The sequence below is a fragment of the Jaculus jaculus genome, chromosome 12, assembly GCF_020740685.1.
Source record: "Jaculus jaculus isolate mJacJac1 chromosome 12, mJacJac1.mat.Y.cur, whole genome shotgun sequence".
NCBI classification, from domain to species: domain Eukaryota; kingdom Metazoa; phylum Chordata; class Mammalia; order Rodentia; family Dipodidae; genus Jaculus; species Jaculus jaculus.
The window spans coordinates 40,833,496-40,854,568 of record NC_059113.1 but is presented as its reverse complement, the minus strand read 5'-3'; the positions used below and the strand labels follow the sequence as shown (position 1 = coordinate 40,854,568).

Below are 21,073 nucleotides of genomic sequence, written 5' to 3'. Positions count from 1 at the left end.
AAAAAGGCACAGGATAAGGAAGTCCTCTTGCCATGAGAATGCTCCCCACTGCTCCTCACTCCTGGGTCTTTCATTGAGCTTGTTTACTAGGGGCGTCCTGGCCAACACAGTGCACAACTGGGATCCATAAGATCTCCGAGAGACCCCACTGTGATGGTTAACCTGGTTTCCCCCTCCCCCACCTCCCTGTGGCGCCTTTCTCTTGATCCCCCAGTCCAAGGCAGCTCCACCCAGCAGGCTTCCCCTTCTTCAAGAGGCCTGGATTTGCTTCACAGTCAGGCACCTCCCTCTAGGCTCCCTCCTGCTTGCTGCCTACTTGGAGTCACAGGTGTTTCCTTGACTACATCTTTATATTCTAAGGCTGTCTTTGTGTCAGCTTCTTGGAGGATCTGGACCAGGAGAGGAAGTATGGGAATCACTCCTCAGAACAATACATTTCCCTTTGTTGTGAGCTCCAAGCAAGAGTTTGTCTTCACAGGCAAATGTGTCTTCTCCAGTCACCCAACAACACAAAACCACATGCCTCAGGGCTTCCCTTTTTGACTTGGCTGCCAGGAAATTTACAGCCAAGTTGGAGTCCAGTCTCAACCATCAGCTGTGTCAGGAGGCGGGGTCCCTCTTCTGGCTTCCTCTTTGGTGCGCAGCTTTGCTTTCTATTGGACGTATGTCTTAGTTACCTCCTGTGCCTTTGGAAGGAATCAGATAGAGGTGTCACATGTAAACTCTCTTAGTCCAAGAGTTAAACTTTGTTTAGGCACCCGATGTCCTGGTATTCATGAAGCAAACCCTCCATGGCTCTGGGGAGGGCACATGGGGGCCAGCAGCAACTCCGAATTTCACTTTTCTCCTGGCTTTCATTTGTCTCCCTGTGAAACACTTGTTACTGTCAAGATCTAATCCTGAGATGCCACAAGTCTGAAAGTGGGCAGGGGATTACAGCCACATTTGCCCCACATGGCCACTGTGCTGGGCACGGTTGCATCTCTCCAAACTGGCCAGGAAATCACTTCACCTTGCATGGAGGCTCATCCAGTCTATCCTCCCATCTACCCATCTCCACTGGGCATGAAGATTAAATGAGCTGGTACAGGGTGAATTATTACTAAATTAATTGGTGATATGTCTTCTTCCCTCTTCCCTTCTTTCCACCCTTATCTCCCTGCCTCTTTCCTTCTCTCCTTCTGTTGTTACCTTCTCATTGCTGGCACAAAGCACCCAACCAAAAGCAGCTAATGGGAGGAGAGCTGTTTAATTTGGCTTATAGTCTTGAGACAAAGCTCCATGGTGGCAGGGAAAGGATGGCATGAGAACAGCCTGGATGCCACCTGTGTCACAGCAGGTGGACAACAGCAGCAGGACAATGAACCAAACAATGACAGAGGAAAGCTGGCTGTAACACCCATAAACCTGACCCCAACAACACGTCTCCAGTAAGCCTCCAATTCCCAAATTGCCACCAACTGGGGCCTAGCATTCCAGAATACATGAGTTTATGGGGGATACCTAATTCAAACCACCACATTCAACCCCTGGCCCCTTTAAACTGATAACCATTCATGATGTAAAATGTAATGCATTCAGACCAACTTTGAAAGTCCACATTTTTTTTTTTAATCAATTCCAATACTGTTTAAATATCTCCATAAAGCCGGGCGTAGTGACACATGCCTTTAATCCCAGGAGGCAGAGGTAGGAGGATCACCATGAGTTTGAGGCCACCCTGAGATTACATAGTGAATTCCAGATCAGCCTGGACTAGAGTGAAACCCTCCCTACCTTGAAAAACAAAAACAAAAACTAATAATAAATAAATAAATAAATAAATATCTCCATAGTCCAAGATCTCTTACCTGTTAGCTTGTGAAACCAGAAATAACACAATGACACAGAATAAACATTCATACTGCAAAAGATAGCACTGGGCACTGTTAGGTCAGGATGGTCTCCCAAGATGGAGTCACCAAGGTCAGCAGAATGGTGACAGAGGCATAAGGAAGTGGATTACCCACATTCTTCAAGAAAGCTCCCAGTCATATGCCCCTCCTTGACTAACAATGCCCCAGGTCATGGTTTTCTGCACCCTTATCTTTTAAGTCACATGGTCACTGTTCTTATGTCATACCCTAGCTATTTTAATGTAATGCTCTCCTCTAAAGGAACTTTTCTTTCCTTCCTCACCTTCCCCCAACAGAAAAATTCCTGTAAAGCCCACTACCTGAAAACTCAGGTTGGCTGTGCTCCTCTCTTGTGAGTCAGCCCTGGCAGCCCATGCTTTTCCTGAATAAAAGCTTTCATCTTTGCCTCAGAGTGGTTTGTGTGATCTTGGTCACTCCCAAACCTTACAGGCATAACAAGGAATGATTGAACCAATACAAGATTTAAAACAAATAGAACAAACATCAAGGTCTTTAACTCTAAGTCCAACATATCTAACAAGTGAGGAAACCTCTGGAATTCAATTCCATCCCTCCCTATAGGGTGCTCAAAGCCCAAGGAATAGTCCATCCTGAGCTGTCAGCTCTCTTTGGCAGCTGTCCCATAGTCCTGGTATATCCAAAACATCCTCAGGTCTACACTGCAATCCATGTTCATTGTCATGGCTTCATTGGGACTCCAGGCAAGGAATAAGCCTGCTTCACATCATCCAGTGACTATTTCCCAAAACCAAACCATGTTGCAAACCTTCCCTGCATTTTCTATAGTCCCATACTACCAGGTGGGCTACCAATTTGTTAATCCAGGGGAGGGGAATAAAACTGACTCTGAAAAGCAGGACACTCCTTCCACATTTGGGTACCCTACTTTCAAAATAGTCAGCATTAGTCAGCATTCTTTCTGCTGTCTCAATGCAGAACAGCTGGCTCACGTTCAATGGTTGTAATTTCTCAAACAATTACAGTGAATGGGCACTATCTCCAGCCTGAAATTTTCATTTATTTCTGTGCCATATCCATTTGCTCAATGCTAGTCCATTTCTATGCAATGCAACCCTGCACAAGTTTTCAAGACATGGCCGTAAGCCTCTCACACAAACTAGTCTAGACTAGTTTCTAGACTAGTCTCAACAGAGTTCTCTTCCCCTCTATAAGCCAAACCTCAAAGCCCACAGTTCTTACTGCATTTACATCTTTCAACTTTCTGATCAGAATGGTCCATCTAAGTCTGTGTTCAGCACTGTAAGGCAGGCATATCTTAGGCCAAAGTTACAAATCCTTCTACATTCCTTCCTCAAATCAGCTTCAAAAGATCAAAAACCAGACTATTGGGTTTCTAGCATCAACAACCCCACTCCACTGGTAGCAATTTTCTGTTGCAGCTACCTTTGTATTGCTATCACAAAGCACCTGATCAGAAGCAGCTAATGGGAGGAATGTTGTTTTGGCTTACAGTCTTGAGGGGAAGCTCCATGATGGCAGGGGAAAGGATGGCATGAACAGAGGCTGGACATCACCTCTGCCACAGCAGGTGGAACACTGCAGCATGAAAGTAAGCAGAACATCAGCCAGGGTGAAGCTGCCTCTAACAGCCATAACCTTGGCCCCAACAACACAATTCCCCCAGCAAGGCTACAATTCCCAAAGTTCCACCACCTGGGGACCTAACATTCAGAACACATAAGTTTATGGGGGACACCTAATTCAAACCCCCACACATTTCTCCCCTCTTTTCCTTCCTCCCCTCCCTCACTCTTTTCCCTCCTCTTTCTTCCTTTCTTCTTTCCTTTTCCCTCTCCTCCTCTTGATATGGACCTAAAACAGTGACAATTGTGATATCCTCCATTCCTTCTTGTTAGAAAGACAGCCAACAGCCAGGCATGGAGGCACACAACTTTAATCCCAGCACTCCGGAGGCAGAGGTAGTAGGATCACCGTGAATTCGAGGCCACCTTGAGAGTACATAGTTAATTCCAGGTCAGCCTGGACCAGAGTGAGACCCTACCTCGAAAAACCAAAAAACAAAACAAGAATAAACCAGCCAAGTCTTTGTCTCTGAGCCTTTGGTTTCCCTGCTTTGCAAGGGGATTTCCATTTTTATGTTTCAGAGAGAATTAGAGAAGTTGCCTGTAGCCACAGGATACAATCGCAAACAAACATTGTTTTCAAAAGTATGGGCAGCTGGAACAATCCCTCGGGCTTTAGTCCACAGCTGGTTTGCAGATGTGATCTGTTTGGGCTTGAGTAGCATCTTTTTTAAAAAATGAATGAGCTACTGACATTGAAGAATCAGGAGGTCTTGCATGAAAATTTGGATGCCTGGCATCTCTTGAAAATCCAAAAACCTATTAAGACTAGACATGTGTTCCTCTGACATGGGACAATTAAATGGTTGGGAGCAGCTGCTCCTGGGGGTGGCCCAGCTTCTTGGCTCTTCCAAGCTCCTGTTTTCCTAGTTCACCACCTACATCTTCTGCCTAGTCCTTGGAAATGCCCCTGCCACAGTTGGCTGATTCCATCAAGCTGACTTGCCCAGAAGGGGTGGGGTAAAAAGTGTCGCTTTTAGTTAAAGGGTGAGAGGCTGGACATCTCAAGACCATGAGACAACAAGCATTATGGGAGCATAGGGAATGAGACAAAACTTAGTGGAGGTGATAAAGATCAGGTAAGGGTACCTAAGCAGGAACTGAGGCCTTTGCCTTGTGCCCACAGAATTAGGTCTCCTGAAAAACCTCTGCCAGAGCACAAAAATGTCCCCACAAAGGAGCTCCCATATCACTCCGGCCCATGAAAGCTTGAGCAGCCCATTCTTAAAACCCTAGCCAACGGATAAATGTCCCAGCATTTTTCCAGTCACCACACATCCTCAGCCCTGGGCTTCTCACAAGCCCTCAAGAAGGAGGAATGCATCCTGAGAAGATGACTTTGGAATTTATACTGATCTTAGAAATGTAGGATGCTATTTTTTGGTAATAATAAGAACATTTATATAGCACTTAAAAGAGAATATTCCATGGGCGTGACAAGACAATACCATATGTTCATCAAACTGAGGTGGAGGAAGACTGCATTTCCCAGACTTCCCCACTGTTAGAGAAAAGCCATGAAATCAGTTCTGGGCAACAGGATGTGGTGAAAGTGAAGTATGTTACTTGCAGGCAACAAAATTCTCTTCACTGTCCTCCATATGGACCCCATTCAGCAGTGACCATGGAGGATCCATGAGAAGATGATGCCACAAGATCCCAAATAACTTGGAGCCCAGAATGGACTGTGATGTGTGAAATGAGAGTATGTTGGTTATTCCTGTAATATTTGGGTTCATTTGTCATAACAGCTGGCATTCCTTTACTGACTCATGGACACCCAAAGTTTTTTCAATGTTTAGCTCATATGATTCTGACAAGAGTCTTGCAGGATGAATACTATTCCATTTTCTAGATTCCAGGTCTTGTCTCATATTGCATTTCCAACTGCCAGAGGCCTCCCCTAAAGGGACTCTAGAGCGTCCTTTTGGATCTTAAAGAGACAGTTGATTTACTGAAGGCCACAGAACTGTTGGAAGCAGACCTTGCTATGTGAAATGCTTTTTTTTTCTCTGAAATTTGTAGTCTCCAAAATAAGCCAGACTTGAGAAGACTATTATTGCATGTTTTCCGTCATATGCTGTGGTAGTTTGAGTCAGTTGTTCCCCATAGACTCATGTGTTTTGAATGCTTGGTCCCCAGTTGATGGCAATTTGGGAGGTGGAACCTTGTAGGAGGAGATGTGTTGTTTTGTTCCAACAGTGTAAAGGGGGAACATATGTGGAATCTAGATAGACGTGTGTGTGTGTGTGTGTGTGTGTGTGTGTGTGTGTGTGTGTGTGTAGGACATGAAAGTAGAAAGGAGTCTATAGACAGGAAGGAAAATATCTGAAGGGAGGGGAGGAGGTAATGGAACATATGTGATATGAATGTGGAAGGAGAGGACTCAGGGATAAAAAGGGACCAGCAAGAGTGCAGAGGGGAGGGCTGGAGTGATGGTCTAGCAGTTAAGACGCTTGCCTGTGAAGCATAAGGACTCATGTTTGACTCTCCAGGTCCCACATAAGCCACATGCACAAGATGATGCACGCACACAAGATCACGCATGTGCACAAGATGGCATATGTGTCTGGAGTTTAATTTCCGAAGCTGGAGGTCCTGGTATGCCAATTCTCCCTCTCTCTCTTTTACTCTCTTTCTCTTTGACAATGAAAACCAATAGAAAGATTAAAAAAAAAATGTTTGGCTTTAAGAGTAGAGAAGGGAGAGTAATGTAGGGAAAATTAGAATAAAGAATAATGGTAAATGTATAAAGATATTGTAATAAAACCTATTTCTTTGTGTACTAACCAAAAACTCAATTGTAAAAAAGAAAGTTCCAGTCTTCATGGAATCATTTGCCTACTAGGAAAACAGAGAGAAGCTGTATCCAATAGACCTTGTGTCTATGTCAGTCTAAGTGCACCTAGGGCTTGAAATGCAGAGATGAACACTCCTGGTAAGACTGCCTGAAAAGGGGTTCTTAGTGTTACTACAGCAAAAGAAATAATGGGGAAGAAAAAGAAGAAAGGCCAACAAGATTTCACCCATGGCGCGACTCTCATAGTCCAGGTCTGCTTCTCAGTGTTAGGCTATACACATCTGTCCTTTGCAATCCCACTCACTTTCCCTCTGTGATTCTAGACAGAAAATCCTTCCCCTACACTCCTCTCCAAGAGTAATTCCGCCTTTTCCCCCTAGTTCCCAACCTTGGCTGCACATTACAGTCACCTGTAGAGCTTTCACCCCTCCCCTACAATTAAATTAGGTCTCTGAAGGTTAGGCCATGTCACTTAGTTGTTTTATAGCTCCCCAGGAGCTTCTGATGGGTAGCTAGAGAGAGGATACCATTTTAGGGGACCAGCTTAAAGTTCTGGATAACTGATCTGTTAGAGTCAAGTGGCAAGATGCCTGGAGGTCAGAGGACAGGCATCTGAATTATGGAGGAGATCACAGTGTCAAGATACTCTTCCCTGGAATGCTGTGGCTATTCTGGTGGTGGGAAGAGAGTCAAAAGAATACAAATTAAGCTGGGCGGGGTGGCACATGCCTTTAATCCCAGCACTTGGGAGGCAGACATAGGAGGATTGCCATGAGTTCAAGACCAGCCTGAGACGACATAGTAAAATCCAGGTCAGCCTTGGCTAGAGTGAGACCCTATCTCGAAAAACAAACAAACAAACAACAACAAAAACCACAAGGAGGTGAAGAAAGTTGATTTTTGTTTTTGTTTGTTTTGCAAAGATCTAATCTTTGTTCCCCTGTAGCAGACCGCAGTATCCAGACTCTTGGAGCAGTCCTGACGTGAATAAAATTTCACAAGAATTTTTTTTTTTTCAAGCAGACCCATCTTTATCTTCTTGAAGTTACCCTATAACCAATGTGATGGTTATTTCTATTCAACTCAACTGGACCACAGGGTGTCTAGTTGTTTGATTAGATATTATTTGAGGTGTTTCTACTAGGGTGCTTTTGAGTGAGTATAGCATTTAAATTGATAGACTTAGGAAAGTAGAATGGCCTTCCTAGAAATGTCCATCTTTATCATGCCTCAGTTTCACCTCCTGTCAACTGACAGTAATAATGCTATCTAGCTAATGGGGTTGTTATGGAGACTGGATGAGGCAGTATTTGTTGGGTGTTTTTCTCACTCCTTGATACTCTTGAAGCATTGCAGCTTCTGGTTCAGTTATAAGAATCTGGTAATATACCTTGGTCACTCTTGTCATTATTCACATTGTCCAGTTCAGCAACCTGCAAGCAGTTGAGGCCTTACATGATATGTGGGTATCCATCCCTCAACATATCTTCACACTCAGGGTCAACCTAGCTAGATACCGGTGTTCACCAGAGCAGGGCCTTCCCCATCAAGTGTCCAGGCCACTTAACCCAGCCCATCAGCTTACACTGACCTGAGCTCTCCATGGAGCCTGTCAGGGGTGGGGAGGATGTGGTTTGTCTCAGGCAGCAAAATGGAAAGCAGAGTGGTGGTTTTTTTGCACTGAGGTGGTTCTGCAAAATAAGAGGCACTTTGTTAGTGTGAGTGCAGGGCAGGGTCAGAAAGTGCATTCGGGGCATGAGACTGAGGCTTGGAGTACACTGGAGGGAAGTCTAAATTTTCTTAAGAAACAGTCAAATCAGCCCTCCATATCTGTGGGTTCTACATCTGTAGATTGAACCAGGTATAAATAGAAAATACTAAAATATATATATATATATATATATATCTCCTTGCCTCTGAACTGACATACACTTTTTTTTTTCTTGTTACTCTTTAAACAATACAGTATAGCAGCTATTCACCTAGCACTCATGTTGTGTTAGGGTTTATAATATACAGGAGGATGTGCTTAGATTGTAGGATTGTAAGTTACCGTACCATGTAACATAACCATGGAGCATGTGTGGAAGGGAAACAAGCCCTGAGGCTATTGAGGACCAAGTCTACTTAAATAATACCATTCTCATTGTTACATACCAGCCTGGACACAAAGCCAGCCTAGAACTCAGAAATGCACACTGAAAGCATGCAGAAAGAAATGAAAGGGATTTCAAAAAAAAAGGGGGTGTGCTTGAGAGATGGCTTAACTATTAAGGTGCTTGACTGTGAAGCCTAAGGACCCATGTTCAACTCTCCAGATCCCACATAAACCAGATGCATAAAGGTGAGGCAAGTGCAAGTTTGCACGTGCCCACTAGGTGGCGCAAGCCTCTGGTGTTTGATTACACCAAATGGCTGAGGCCCTGGCACATCAATTTTCTCTCTCTCTAAAGTAAATAAAATAAAAGAAATGAAAGGAAGAGCCCTCATTCTAATCTGAGCTGCAGGAACAGATCATTTAAAGATTGGAGAGCTGGAGAAATGGCTTAGTGGATGAAACACTTTACCATTCAAGTGAGTACCTGAGCTTAGGTCCCAAGAACCCACATAAAATCTGATGCTGTAGCTGGCATCTATAATCCCAGCACTTCTATGGTAAGATGGAAAACAGAGACAGAAGAAAGCTTATGGGCCAGCTAGTCTGGCTAATGTAGCAGCGAACAATGAGAGACCCTGCCTCAAACAAGGTAGAAGGCAAGGAGACACTTGGTGTTGTCCTCTGACCTCTACACACTTGCCATGGCATGTGCCTGCCTGCACTCACACACAGGAACACACACACACACACACACACACACAAACCTGGGGAGATGGTTTTTCTTTCGCCTTTTGGCTGTATCTTTGGACACTCATAGTAGCCACAGTCAGGGAGGTGATGGCTGGACAAGTGCCAAAGAGTGTGAGGAAGAGGAAAGATCCTCTCTAACTGGACGGACTGTTGCCAAGGGTTTGAAAGAATCTTTACTGCGCATTCCCTCTCTTGGAGGAACAAAAACAACAAACAGGATGAGAAGTACTACAGTGGCAGGCTTTGGGTTTAGCAATGAGTAGCACATCATTAGATGCCAGTAGTCTAAACAAATCAAGAAAAGTGTGTGAAATGGGTAATATAAAGGTTTCTGGGTATTTTGTTGATTTGCTTGTTTTGAGATGGGGTCTTGATATGTAGCTTTGATTTGTCTGAAACTAGCTAAGTAGACCAGGCTGGCTTTGAACTTGTGATGTTCAGCTTCAGCCTCTGTCTCCCAAGGGCTGAGATCATAGTTGTATGCCACTACGCACAGCTTGGGTAATGTAAAGGTAAGTGAAGCTAATTCTATGCTGTGTACAATCAGCTGTAAACAAAAGGAAAAGAAAGGATACATCATAAGATCGCAAAGGAAAGTTAAGGTGTCTATATTAATAAAAGACTAAGTTTCAGAGGAAGGAAAATTATAAAGGACAAAGAGGGACATTACTTAGTAATAAGAGAGTCAGTTCATGAGAAAGAAATAACAACTCTAAACAATTACGCATCTAACAACATGGCTTAAAAATCCATGAAAGGGGCTGGAGAGATTGCTTAGTGGTTAAGCACTTGCCTGTGAAGCCTAAGGACCCCGGTTTGAGGCTCGATTCCCCAGGACCCACGTTAGCCAGGTGCACAAGGGGGCGCACGCGTCTGGAGTTCGTTTGCAGTGGCTGGAAGCCCTGGCACACCCATTCTCTCTCTGTTAATATCTGCCTTTCTCTCTCTCTCTCTCTCTCTCTCTCTGTCACTTTTAAATAAATAAATAAAAATGAACAAGAAATTATCTTTAAAAAATCCATGGAAGGGCTGGAGAGGTGGCTTAGTAATTAAGGCACTTGCCTGCAAAGCCAAAGGACCCAGGTTTGATTCCTCAGTGCCCACATAAGCCAGATGCACAAGGAAGCACATGCATAGAGAGTTTGTTTGCAGTGGCTGGAGGCCCTGGAATGTTCATGCTCTCCCCTCCCCACCCCCGCGTAGCTATCGCTCTGCCTCTCTCTCTCTCTCAAGTAAATAAATAAAATATTTTTAAAAATTAAAAAAAAAAGAGGGCAGGAGAGATGGCTTAGCAGTTAAGGCACTTGCCTGTGTAAAAAAGGATCCAGGTTCAATTCCCCAGTACTCATATAAGCCAGATGCACAAGGTGACACATGTGTCTGGAGTTCATTTGCAGTGGCTGGAGGCCCTGGCGTGCCCATTCTCTTTTCCTGCCCCTCTCCCCTCCAAATAATTTTTTTTTAACTCCATGAAAAAGGACTGGTGTGGTGGCACCCACCTTTAACCCAAGCACTTGGGAGGCAGACATAGGAGGATCACTGTTTGAGGCCACGCTAAGCATACAAAGTAAATTCCAGGTCAACCTGGGCTAGAATGAGACCCTAAACCTAAGGACCCAGGTTCAATTCCCCAGAATGCACAAGGTAATGCATGCATTTGGAGTTCATTTGCAGTGGCTAGAGGCCCTGGTGTGTCCATTCTCTCTCTCTCTCTCTCTTTAATAAATAAAATTTAAAAAATAAAAAATATTTTAAAAAGAAAGGAAGGAAGGGCTAAAGAAATGACTCTGGACAAAGTTCTTGCCATGCAAGCATGAGAACCAAATTTGCTCTTCAGGACCCACATAAAAGCCAAGTGGGTGTGGTAACCAGCCTGTAATACCAGTGCTCAGGGCATTCCCCAGGGAAAGCTGGCTTGGCTAGACTAGCTGAATCACTGAGTCCCGAGAGGCCCTGCTTTGATAAATAAAATGGACAATGGTCAAGGAAGACACTTGATTGACCTCTGACCTCTCCACTTATGCACATACATGTGAACATGCCTACACATATGCACACGCATAGCACACATGTGCAAAACAGGGAGGAAAGAAAGAAAAACCAGAGTGTTACCTCTTATGAACATATATGAGAAAAAAAATCCAGCCAGGAGTGGTGGCTCATGCCTTTAATCCCAGCACTCAGGAGGCAGAGGTAGGAGGATCGCCATGAGTTCGAGGCCACCCTGAGACTACATAGTGAATTCCAGGTCAGCCTGAGCTAGAGTGAGACTCTACCTTGAAAAAAACAAAACAAAACAAAACAAAAAACCCAACAAGGTATTAACAAATCCAGTCCAGCAATATGTAAAAAGTACTGTATAATGACCAGATGGGCTCCTCCCAGGGACGCACCAGCTAGTGCGCTGAAAGTCATCCAGTGTGATCTACCACAGTGAAGCCTGGAAAGATAACAACACAGGGTCGTATCAACTGGTGCAGCAAAAGCATTCGACAACTTCCGCAGTCATCAACTTAAGGAAAATTAGGAACACGGGGGAGCTTTGTTAATCTCATAAAGGACATCTGTCAAAAAATGCTACAGCTAACATACTTAATGATGAAAGTCTTTCCCCTCAAAAATTAGAAACTTGCTGGGTGTGGTGGCGCACACCTTTAAATATTTTTGTTGTTGTTGTTCATTTATTTATTTATTTATTTATTTGAGAGCGACAGACACAGAGAGAAAGACAGATAGAGGGAAAGAGAGAGAATGGGCGTGCCAGGGCTTCCAGCCTCTGCAAACGAACTCCAGACGTGCGCGCCCCCTTGTGCATCTGGCTAACGTGGGACCTGGGGAACTGAGCCTCAAACCGGGGTCCTTTGGCTTCACAGGCAAGCGCTTAACCGCTAAGCCATCTCTCCAGCCCGGCACACACCTTTAATCCCAGCACTCGGGAGGTAGAAGTAAGAGGATTACTGTGAGTTCAAGGCCACCCTGAGACTCCATAGTGAATTCCAGGTCAGCCTGGGCCAGAGAGAGACCCTACCTTGAAAAACAAACAAACAAAAAAATTAGAAACTGCAAAGACGTCTGTCCATTGTCACTGTTGCTATTCAATGTGCTATAGGAAATTTTCACTGGTGTAATAAGAGGATGTGAAAGAATATATTGTAAAGCAAAAAATAAAACTATCTGTGAATAATAGGATCCTATATACAGACAGCAGGATTCCTATTTACAAGTATAGAAAGTCCTAGAATGAACAAAATGAGTTTATATAAAAACAAAAATCTGGGCTGGAGAGATGGCTTAGTGGTTAAGCGCTTGCCTGTGAAGCCTAAGGACCCTGATTCGAGGCTCAATTCCCCAGGACCCATGTTAGCCAGGTGCACAAGGGGGCGCACGCATCTGGAGTTTGTCTGCAGTGGCTGGAGGCCCTGGTGCGCCCATTCTCCCTCTCTCTCTATCTGCCTCTTTCTCTCTCTGTCTGTCACTCTCAAATAAATAAATAAAAATAATAACAAAAAAAAAAAAAAAACACCAAAATCTCCTAGAACTAGTGAGTGGCATAAGCAGAGGTCCACAACAAGCTGAGCTAGCAACATCAATTATATCTTCATTTATTAACATTGACATATGTTTAGATGATCCAGAATAGCTATCAGTGCTTCCAAAACTGATTTATACATGAAAATAATTCCAATAAAAATATCAGTGAAGGCTGGTGCTGTAACTCAGTTGATAAGTCCTCGTGACAGCCTGAGTTTGATTCCCTAGTACACATATAAAGCCACATACAGAAAGTGGCACATGCATCTGAAGTTCATTTGCAGTGGCAGGAGGCCCTGGTGTGCCCGTTCTCTCTCTGTCTAAGTCTTTCTTTCTCTCTCTTTCAAATAAAAAAAAAACAAAAACAAAACAAAAAAAAAAAAAAACTCAACCAGCAACAAAAGGCCTGAGGCAGTGCCAGGCTGAGGGCAGGAGTGAAGATGGCAGCGTAGATGACTGGAGCCACTGCCCAGGGGGCATAGGTAGCTGGGCAGCTGGGCCCTGACCCCACATTCAGTGGTGGGAGAGGGCAAGAGAAGCTTCCTAGGTGGGAAGCAGGAAGCCAGGTTTCTTGGCCTCCACTACATGTATGGAGAATGACCGTCCCTTATTCCAACCCACCGCCACGTGGGTCTAGCCCTAACCTTCATCAGCTCTGGCTTGGATTGTGGCATTTCTCTTACAGATCTCCCAGCTTCCATTCCATCCCTCCTCAGTGCCTTCTCTTCGATTTTCCAGCAAATTTTACAGCCTTCTTCTTCCTCCCTGCAAGCTGCCCAGCGCACTGCTCCTCTCCCCTTGCTCACCCACTCACTTCGCCAAGCTCTCTCCATCCGCCTGCTGCAACTTGGCCAAGCGCAGTCCTGACTCAGGCCTTTACACGCCTCCCTACCCCTGCCCGGAACACTCCCCCCCACACACACCATCCACATCCACACCATCTTCCCTATAGCTGACTCCTTCTCAATAGTCAGGGTTCATTTTAAATATCACCTCCTAAGAGAGGCCTTTCCTAACCACATATGGAGTCATGGTCTCACACACATTGATTGTAGTCACAGTGGTGATCAGTATTGGGAATGTTGCTGTGTCCCATGTCTTATTAGCTAAGGATTAGAATTTGAGCCACACCAATACCGAGTCCCTGGGTGTCTTGTTTCTTACAGCACATCCAGCACCTGGGTGGCATTGATGCCCAGCAGACAATAAATATAACTTTTACACATTTAACAAGTGAATGAAGATGGAGAAACCTGTCGCAGGTCTCACGGTCAATGAATGAGAACACGAGAGAGATCTCAGCAGGTCGTGGTCACCTCCTTTGCCTTCTATACCCCTTACCCCTCCCTTCCAAACCTCGCAGAGTCCCCTCTGCCCTAGTAACATAACATGAACACACAGAGAAACTTTGGCCCCATTGGGATCATCTGATAATGAACATGTTAAGTGAACTTGAAGGAAAAGAAATCTGAACCAATTTTCAATCTAAAAAGCTTTAATTATCCTTGTCAGAAAATCATCTTTGTTCATTCATCCATATGTCCATCTGACAGCTCATTCCTTAACATTATCCAGCATTTAGACATATGCATGGCAGCCCTGGGATAATCTGTGTCGCCCCCTTTCTCTCCCACCATGGAATTCTGTGATCTTCTTCCTGTCCTTGGAGTTGAGGACCACAGCAGTGTGGGGACAGTCCTCAGGAAACGGAAGCACACCAAGCCCTGTGTATTCTCAAAGCACATCAGTGTCTTGCTTATTGTCCACGGGAATGGCATACATGTCTTAGGAAGTAAAGTTCATGTTCCTAATACCAGGCCCTGCCTCTGTGTGGTTCTTCAGAGAATCTCTATACGAGCTGATTGAACTTTGTGTCACATGCCACAAACAGCGGACAGTGTGGGAGCTGTTAGGGAAGGCAGCAGCCTCTACTCCTACATTCTCTGACTGCTCCTGCGTGATTGCTCGGCTAGCAGCGTCAACTGTGCCACGCACACCGGGAGTGAATGGCTCCTGTCCAGCCCAGGGCTCCCCTGGCCTTTTGGTTATTTACCCAGCAGAGAAGGTGAGGTTTTTAGTTCATCCATCCAATGACATGGTTACTGTTGTCTGACCACTCCAAAGGGTGCCTTTCTTACTCAAGCACAGTGCCCTCTGTGCTGGGTGCCCAGCCTTTAGGGATCTTTGCTCTTTCACCCAAGGGCAACTTTTCTGAAGGCTCAGATCTGTGCAGAGCATGACATTTCCATTCTTGAACTTACAACATCTACTTGGGTGGGGCAAGGGGCCCTCTGGCTTTCTTTCTAGTTCCTGGACATATTTTGGGTGCTTGAGGGTCCTTTCTCAACTTAATTGGCCTAAGAGGTGCCTGGATGAATGGTAAAAGTCTATCTTTTGGTATATCTGTGAGGATAGGTATTATTCCACCTTCTGTTACTATTAAAAAAAACCAGAACTAATTAATTTACAAAGAGGAAAAGTTTGTCTTACAGTGCTGGAGCTTTCAGGCCATGATTAATTACCCTGTTGCTTTGGTCCTGTGATAAGACAGCATATGATAGCTGGAGCCAAAGCACTAACTTCACAACCAGAAAGCAACAGAGAAAGAGGAAGGGCCTGGTGTGGTGGTGCACACTTATAATTTCAACACTCAGGATCATAAGTTTGAGGTCAGCCTAAGCTACTTAGAGACCCACGCGAAAGTGAGAGGAAGGGAACTGGGATCCCACAATTCTCTTCAAGTCAAACCTTCTATGACCTAACTTTCTCCTACCAGGCCCCATCTCTTACAGGTTCTGCCACTTCCCAAAAGCACCACACTGTGGCCCAAACCTTTGATACACAGGATTTTGGAGAACATTCAAGGTCTAAACTAACTCCAGCAGCATTTCTGGAAGCAAGCAGCACTGACTCAGTGACCCAGTACAGAAGACCCACCCTCACTCATGTGGCTGGACAACGTCCAATCCTCTGGCTGCCCAGACAGAGCAAGAAGTCAGGGTCGGGTGAACTGGCTCTCTGCTTGAGCAGGGACATCCATCTTCTCCTGTCCTCAGAGATCAGTGCCCTAGCTTTTGAGCCTTCTGATCTGGATAGAAATTCCTACCTTGGACTCCCTTGGTTTCCAAGCCTCTAGACTCAGACTAGAATTACGCCAAGAGCTATGCTGAACCTTTGGCAGGTCGTTGACACTTCTCAGCCTCTATAATCAAGCACACCAGTTGGTGAGATAATTCTCTCTATACATTTGTGTACATCCCAGTGGCTCTGCTTTTCTGGAATACTCTGATTTCTACAGTGCTTAACAAGACCTCTCATTTCACAGACTCACATCGAAGAACCCCAGAGATGAAACTCTGCCTAGTATGTGGTCAACATTCACTTTTCACATTAAAATCCACTCATGTGGGCAGAATCTGGCTCTGTGCTGCAAAGCAAGCATCCTCGCCCATCTGGTCCATTACTTCCTTTCCCAGAGGAAGCCTGCAATTTTTGGAATACTCAATCTGTGGCTAACACTGAAAAGTCATATTTCAGGGCTGGAGAGATGGCTTAGTGGTTAAGGCCCTTGCCTGAGAAGCCTGAGGACCCAGATTTGATCTCCCAGGTCCCACATAAACCAGACGCACAAGGTGGCACATGCATCTGGAATTTGTTTGCAGTGGCTGGAGGCCCTGGTGTGCTCATTCTCTCTCTCTGTCTCTCTTTCTCAAATAAATAAAGAAAGAAAAAATATACATATATACATACATACATACACCATATATATATATATATATATATATATATATATATATATATATATATATATTGCTTTTTTGAGGTAGTGTCTCACTGTAGCCCAGGCTGACCTGGAATTCACTGTGTAGTCTCAGGGTGGCCTCAAACTTATGTGATCCTCCTACCTCTGCCTCCCAAATTCTGGGATTAAAGGCGTGCACCACCACGCCTGACTACATATGAACTCTTATTTTAAATGAGAGCAGAAAGATCTGACAACACGGGCCCATAGCTCCGCATGCCAATAGTCAGTTGGCATTGAAATGTAACAGCCTCTGCTGAAGGCCTCGTGTTCTCCAAGGTCTCAGAGCCCTCACCCACTATGCCCAAATACAGAGGCCCTGGGCAGCAAAATGCCACCACACTGGCACTGCCAGCTTGTCTGTGTCTCATTTCTGCTATCTGCCAGACTCTTGAGAGTGGCATATGGGCCAGCCATGAGCTATCTAGGAATTCAAGTTGTTTGTGAATCAAAGAGTTAATTAGAGTGCCTCTTATGAGCTGGGCAGGAGAGTTGGCCCATGGTGCCCATATAAGTTATTAACCAACATGGATGGTGTGTGTGTGAGCACTGCACAACACCTGTTTGTTTTTTGGTTGTCTGCAGCAGAGTGAGGCTATGATATTATGTACAGTATGGAGTGGTGGAATCAAGTAAATGAATATTTCTAACCCCTCACAGCCTTAACATTTGTTGTAGTGAAAATATTTGATATTTATTCTCTTAGCAGACAGCCTTGCAATATAGTTTTTCCCTCTAGGGCACAAGACCGACAGATATGCTATCCAACTTAACAATGTCTCCATTCAGGGCAAAGTCTAGATGGGCTGCTTGTGGCCCACAGTGAGAACCCAGGGTCTCCAAGCTCAGGGTTCCTCAGTTGTGATGTCCACTGTTCCCTTAGATCAGCTTCCATGCTGACCCGATGGTGTTTGGGCAGCAGGATGCTCATGCTGAGTATTCTCTGTCTTTGCCTGTGGAGCTCAAGCCTATTGCTGCATCCCAAACAGGGGCAGGCTGACTTGTATTTACAATAGGACCAAGAGATCCTTGGTTCTTAACAAAAGGATGAGATCAGAGACAAAGGATGAAGAAAGGATGGAAGTAAGGAAGGAAAGAAAAAGGAGGAAAAAAGGATAAAAGAAGGAAGGAGGGAAGGATAGAAAGAAGGAATGAAGCAGGAAGGGAAGGAAGAAAGGAAGGAGGAAGGAAGGATGGATATGGCTCAGAGAGTGTTCTTCCTTAAATGCATAACACTAGCAACAAAGAGCCCTTGGGGCAGGTGCATCCCCAGCTGAACACTGCCTTGAGGGCAGAATAGGCCCAAGGACCCCCCTCATAGAATAATGGGAAGAAGTTAATGGTGGGCTGGGGAAATGACTCATTTGTTAAAATGTTTGCCATGTAAGTAAGCATGATGACCTGACTTCAGCTCTCCCATGGAAATGCCAGACCCATTGGTGATGAACCCCTGTAATGTCAGCACTGGGAAGGCAGAGACAGAATCTGTGGGGCTTACTGGTTAGCTAACTTAAGCCAAATTGATAAGTTCTAGATTCAATGAGAGACTCTGTCTCAAATAATAAGGCAAAGAGCAATTGAGGAAACACTGTACATCAATCTCTGGCCTCCATACCTACATGCATTCACATATGTGCCAAATACATACATACATACACACACACCACACACACATGTTAAGAAGGAAAAAAAAAGCTACTGCTACTAATGGGAGCCCTGGAGCCCTTGTGTCCTCAGCCTAGTTGAAGGAAGACCTGCAAAAAGAGGATTTGGAAGAGGCGGTGCTGGAATCAGTGCAATTCTTGAAGAGGCAGGTCTGACAGGCCCTGCCCTCCACTAGATCCCAATTGCATTGTTCGCTCCTAGAAGTAAGCTGTTTGCCCAGAAGAACCCACCCATCTATAGATCCAAGTGAGAGTAAAGAGGGAGTTTCAGGACCTGCTCTCTCTGTCTCTCTGTGTCCTGATCCAGAGTATGTGATTAGTGGATGTGATTAGAGTGAGAGGCACAACTCTGAGTTCTATGAACTCCCCGCTTAGCCTTCAGCCCGATTTTTAAATGATTTCCTTTACAAGGTTTTAAAGATTGGACTTTCTGCTGGTCCTGTGGAAGGTAGTAGGTAGGTCTGTTTCTTAAATGTGCCTGTCCCTGGCTGGAAGGAAACACCTGAATGGGAAAAAGCAGTGAGCTGACAGCATTGTTCCCAGGGCCAGGGAGACTAGGTAGAATCTGAGGGGCCTGGATACTGAGGGCCTGGCTTTTATGAACCCTAAGCACACCAGCATGAGGGCCTGCATCAGCCCATGAGTGGCCTATGTGTGGTACAGCCATAGTCTGGGGATCAAGCTATTCTGTCACTGGGGCCATTGGTGTAGATGGTTTTAAACCTCTGTGCCTCAGTTACACCACTTAGTTACACCTACCTTGTAGGATTGTCATGAGGACTAAAAACAGCTGGTATTCGAAAACTGCCCAAAGCTCAATAAATAAACAGGGACAGCCTCACGCACATCAGTCCTCCGCAAGCTCCGCTTCAGCCAACACACGCAGCCCCCAGCTATCTGATCCTGGCTCCTGTATTCACTTTCCCATCTCTGCCCTGGGCACACTTCGTGCCTTCAGCCGACATGCCCCTCTGTACCCCAGGCCTGCTCTCTTCCTGAACAAGATCCAGGCCCACTGTCCCAAGTCCTGCACCCGATGTCACCCTCACTCCCCCCCTCAGCCTCGTCTCCCTAGGGACCTAGTGCCTTTTACTGTCTCTGGCAGGCACTTAAGACCCTGCCACAAACCCTGGGGCACGTGTTCAGCTCCTGAAGGACAGGTGGTTTTAGTCCGATGTCAGTGCTGGCTGCACACACAGAAAATATTCTATTCATGTGCATGCATACATGCACACTATTGGCCAGCTCAGTTGGATGATGTCCTAAAGGAGGCATAGACAGAGACCCAAACCCAAGTGACTCACTTGAAGGAAGCTCTGAGAGAGTCCCTCTGCTCACCCACCCACCGTGCCATCTTTCAGAAGTTGCTTCACCCCCTCAGCCTCAGTTTCTGCATTAAAACACGTATCCAGCCATCCTTGGTTGCTAGGAGAATTAAATATGACAAGGATAGTACTCTATAGCAGTGGGCATGCGTAGTTAGCCCTATTGTCTCTGGAAGTCACAGGGTTTGAGGCACAGAAAAGGAGATCTCTTTTTAGGTACTGAGTCCTTCCTAGTCTGAACACGACATGAATAGTCACAGCCAGGCAGAGGGTCTTAGTAGCTGCTGCATCAGGATAAGCCTTTTGGGATCTGGGTTGCTCAAGAGTTGGGTATGCCAAGGCCCTCAGGGGTTTCCCTCCTCCTACCCTCCTCTCCAGTCCTCTGTCTCTGGGCTCAGCTCTGTCTCTCTGGACTCCCTCCCCAGAGACTCGGCCCCAGGTAGCACCTACCTTGGCTCAGCTGTGGCTGTCTGGCTCCCCAGATCCTCCAACCAATGCACTTCCAAGGTCCTGCCCAGGAAGCCGAAAGCCTCGGGGGACCAGATGCCCCTGAGAAGCCAAGGAGAGCCTTTATCCCTGACTACGGTCAGTAGATCTGCAGAGGAAAACCTTGTGTCTCACAGGCTAGCTTTGTCCCTCCCCTTCCTTCCCCTTCTCCTTCCTCGAGGCCCTCCAAGCCCCTCCCAGACACATCCTGCTGAGGCTGTTTTCTGAAGTGGTTGTGGTCACCCACTGTCTCTGCAGGTTCTTCATTCTGACCTGGTGCAACCTTCTGTCCAGAGGAGCCAGTGTCTCCATGGGGATCCTGGACATCATTGTCCAGATGTCCTTCAAACCTCTCCCACCTACACACACACACTTCAAAACTTAAAATAAGATAAATAAATAAAGGGCTGGAGAGATGGTTTAGCAGTTAAGGTGCTTGCCTGTGAAGCCTAAGGACCCATGTTCTACTCTCCAGATCCCATGTTAGCCAGAGACACAAAGGTGAGGCAAGTGCAAGGTTGCACATGTCCACTAGATGGCGCAAGCGTCTGGAGTTCCATTGAAGTGGCTGAGGCACTGGCCCACGGATTCTCTCTCTCTCTCTAAAATAACAAACAAAATAAAAAAAAATTCACCCCAAACTTACATTTCTCATCTTAGAACAGAAATTCTTCTCCCCACCTGTTGGCTCTAAATAGTACCAAGTCCTCTCAACATCTCATGAATTGCTCCCACCTGTCAGCTGTCACTGCCTCATGAGGCCACCATGGCCTTTCTCCTGAAACAGTGTGACAGCCTGAGGTTTCCCTCTAATTTCATGTCCATTCCACAGCCAAAGGTCTCATTTTGATAGTAAAATGCAAGTCTGGTCTCAGTATGCTCCTGATACAACCTTCAATGGCTCTATTACTTTCAAGAGATTGGGCAAGCTCCTCAGTACGGCCTGTGAGACCCTTGTTGGTCTGCTCGCTCCTTAACCATCACCCTGTCAGTTACTCTAGCTCCTCTATGAAGTGTCACAGTTTTTTGTTTGTTTGTTTTGTTGGCTGTGGCATTCTCTTCTCAACCCTTTTAGTGGGCTGCCTTTCATTTATCAG

At 45.5% G+C, this 21,073-nt stretch overlaps 1 protein-coding gene across 1 annotated transcript in view; it reads right to left on the bottom strand.

Moving 5' to 3' along the window:
• The window catches only part of Pik3r6 (phosphoinositide-3-kinase regulatory subunit 6), a 68,333-nt gene extending 48,254 nt beyond the window's left edge, over positions 1–20,079 (bottom strand). Inside the window, exons 1-2 of the mRNA XM_045131925.1 lie at positions 19,941–20,079; positions 7,912–8,011 (exon numbers count right to left, since the gene is read on the bottom strand). Of these exons, the coding sequence (XP_044987860.1) occupies positions 7,912–7,924 (13 nt within the window). The 5' untranslated portion in view covers positions 7,925–8,011; positions 19,941–20,079. The remainder of the gene's footprint in view (positions 1–7,911; positions 8,012–19,940) is intronic.
• Positions 20,080–21,073: the final 994 nt, after the last annotated feature.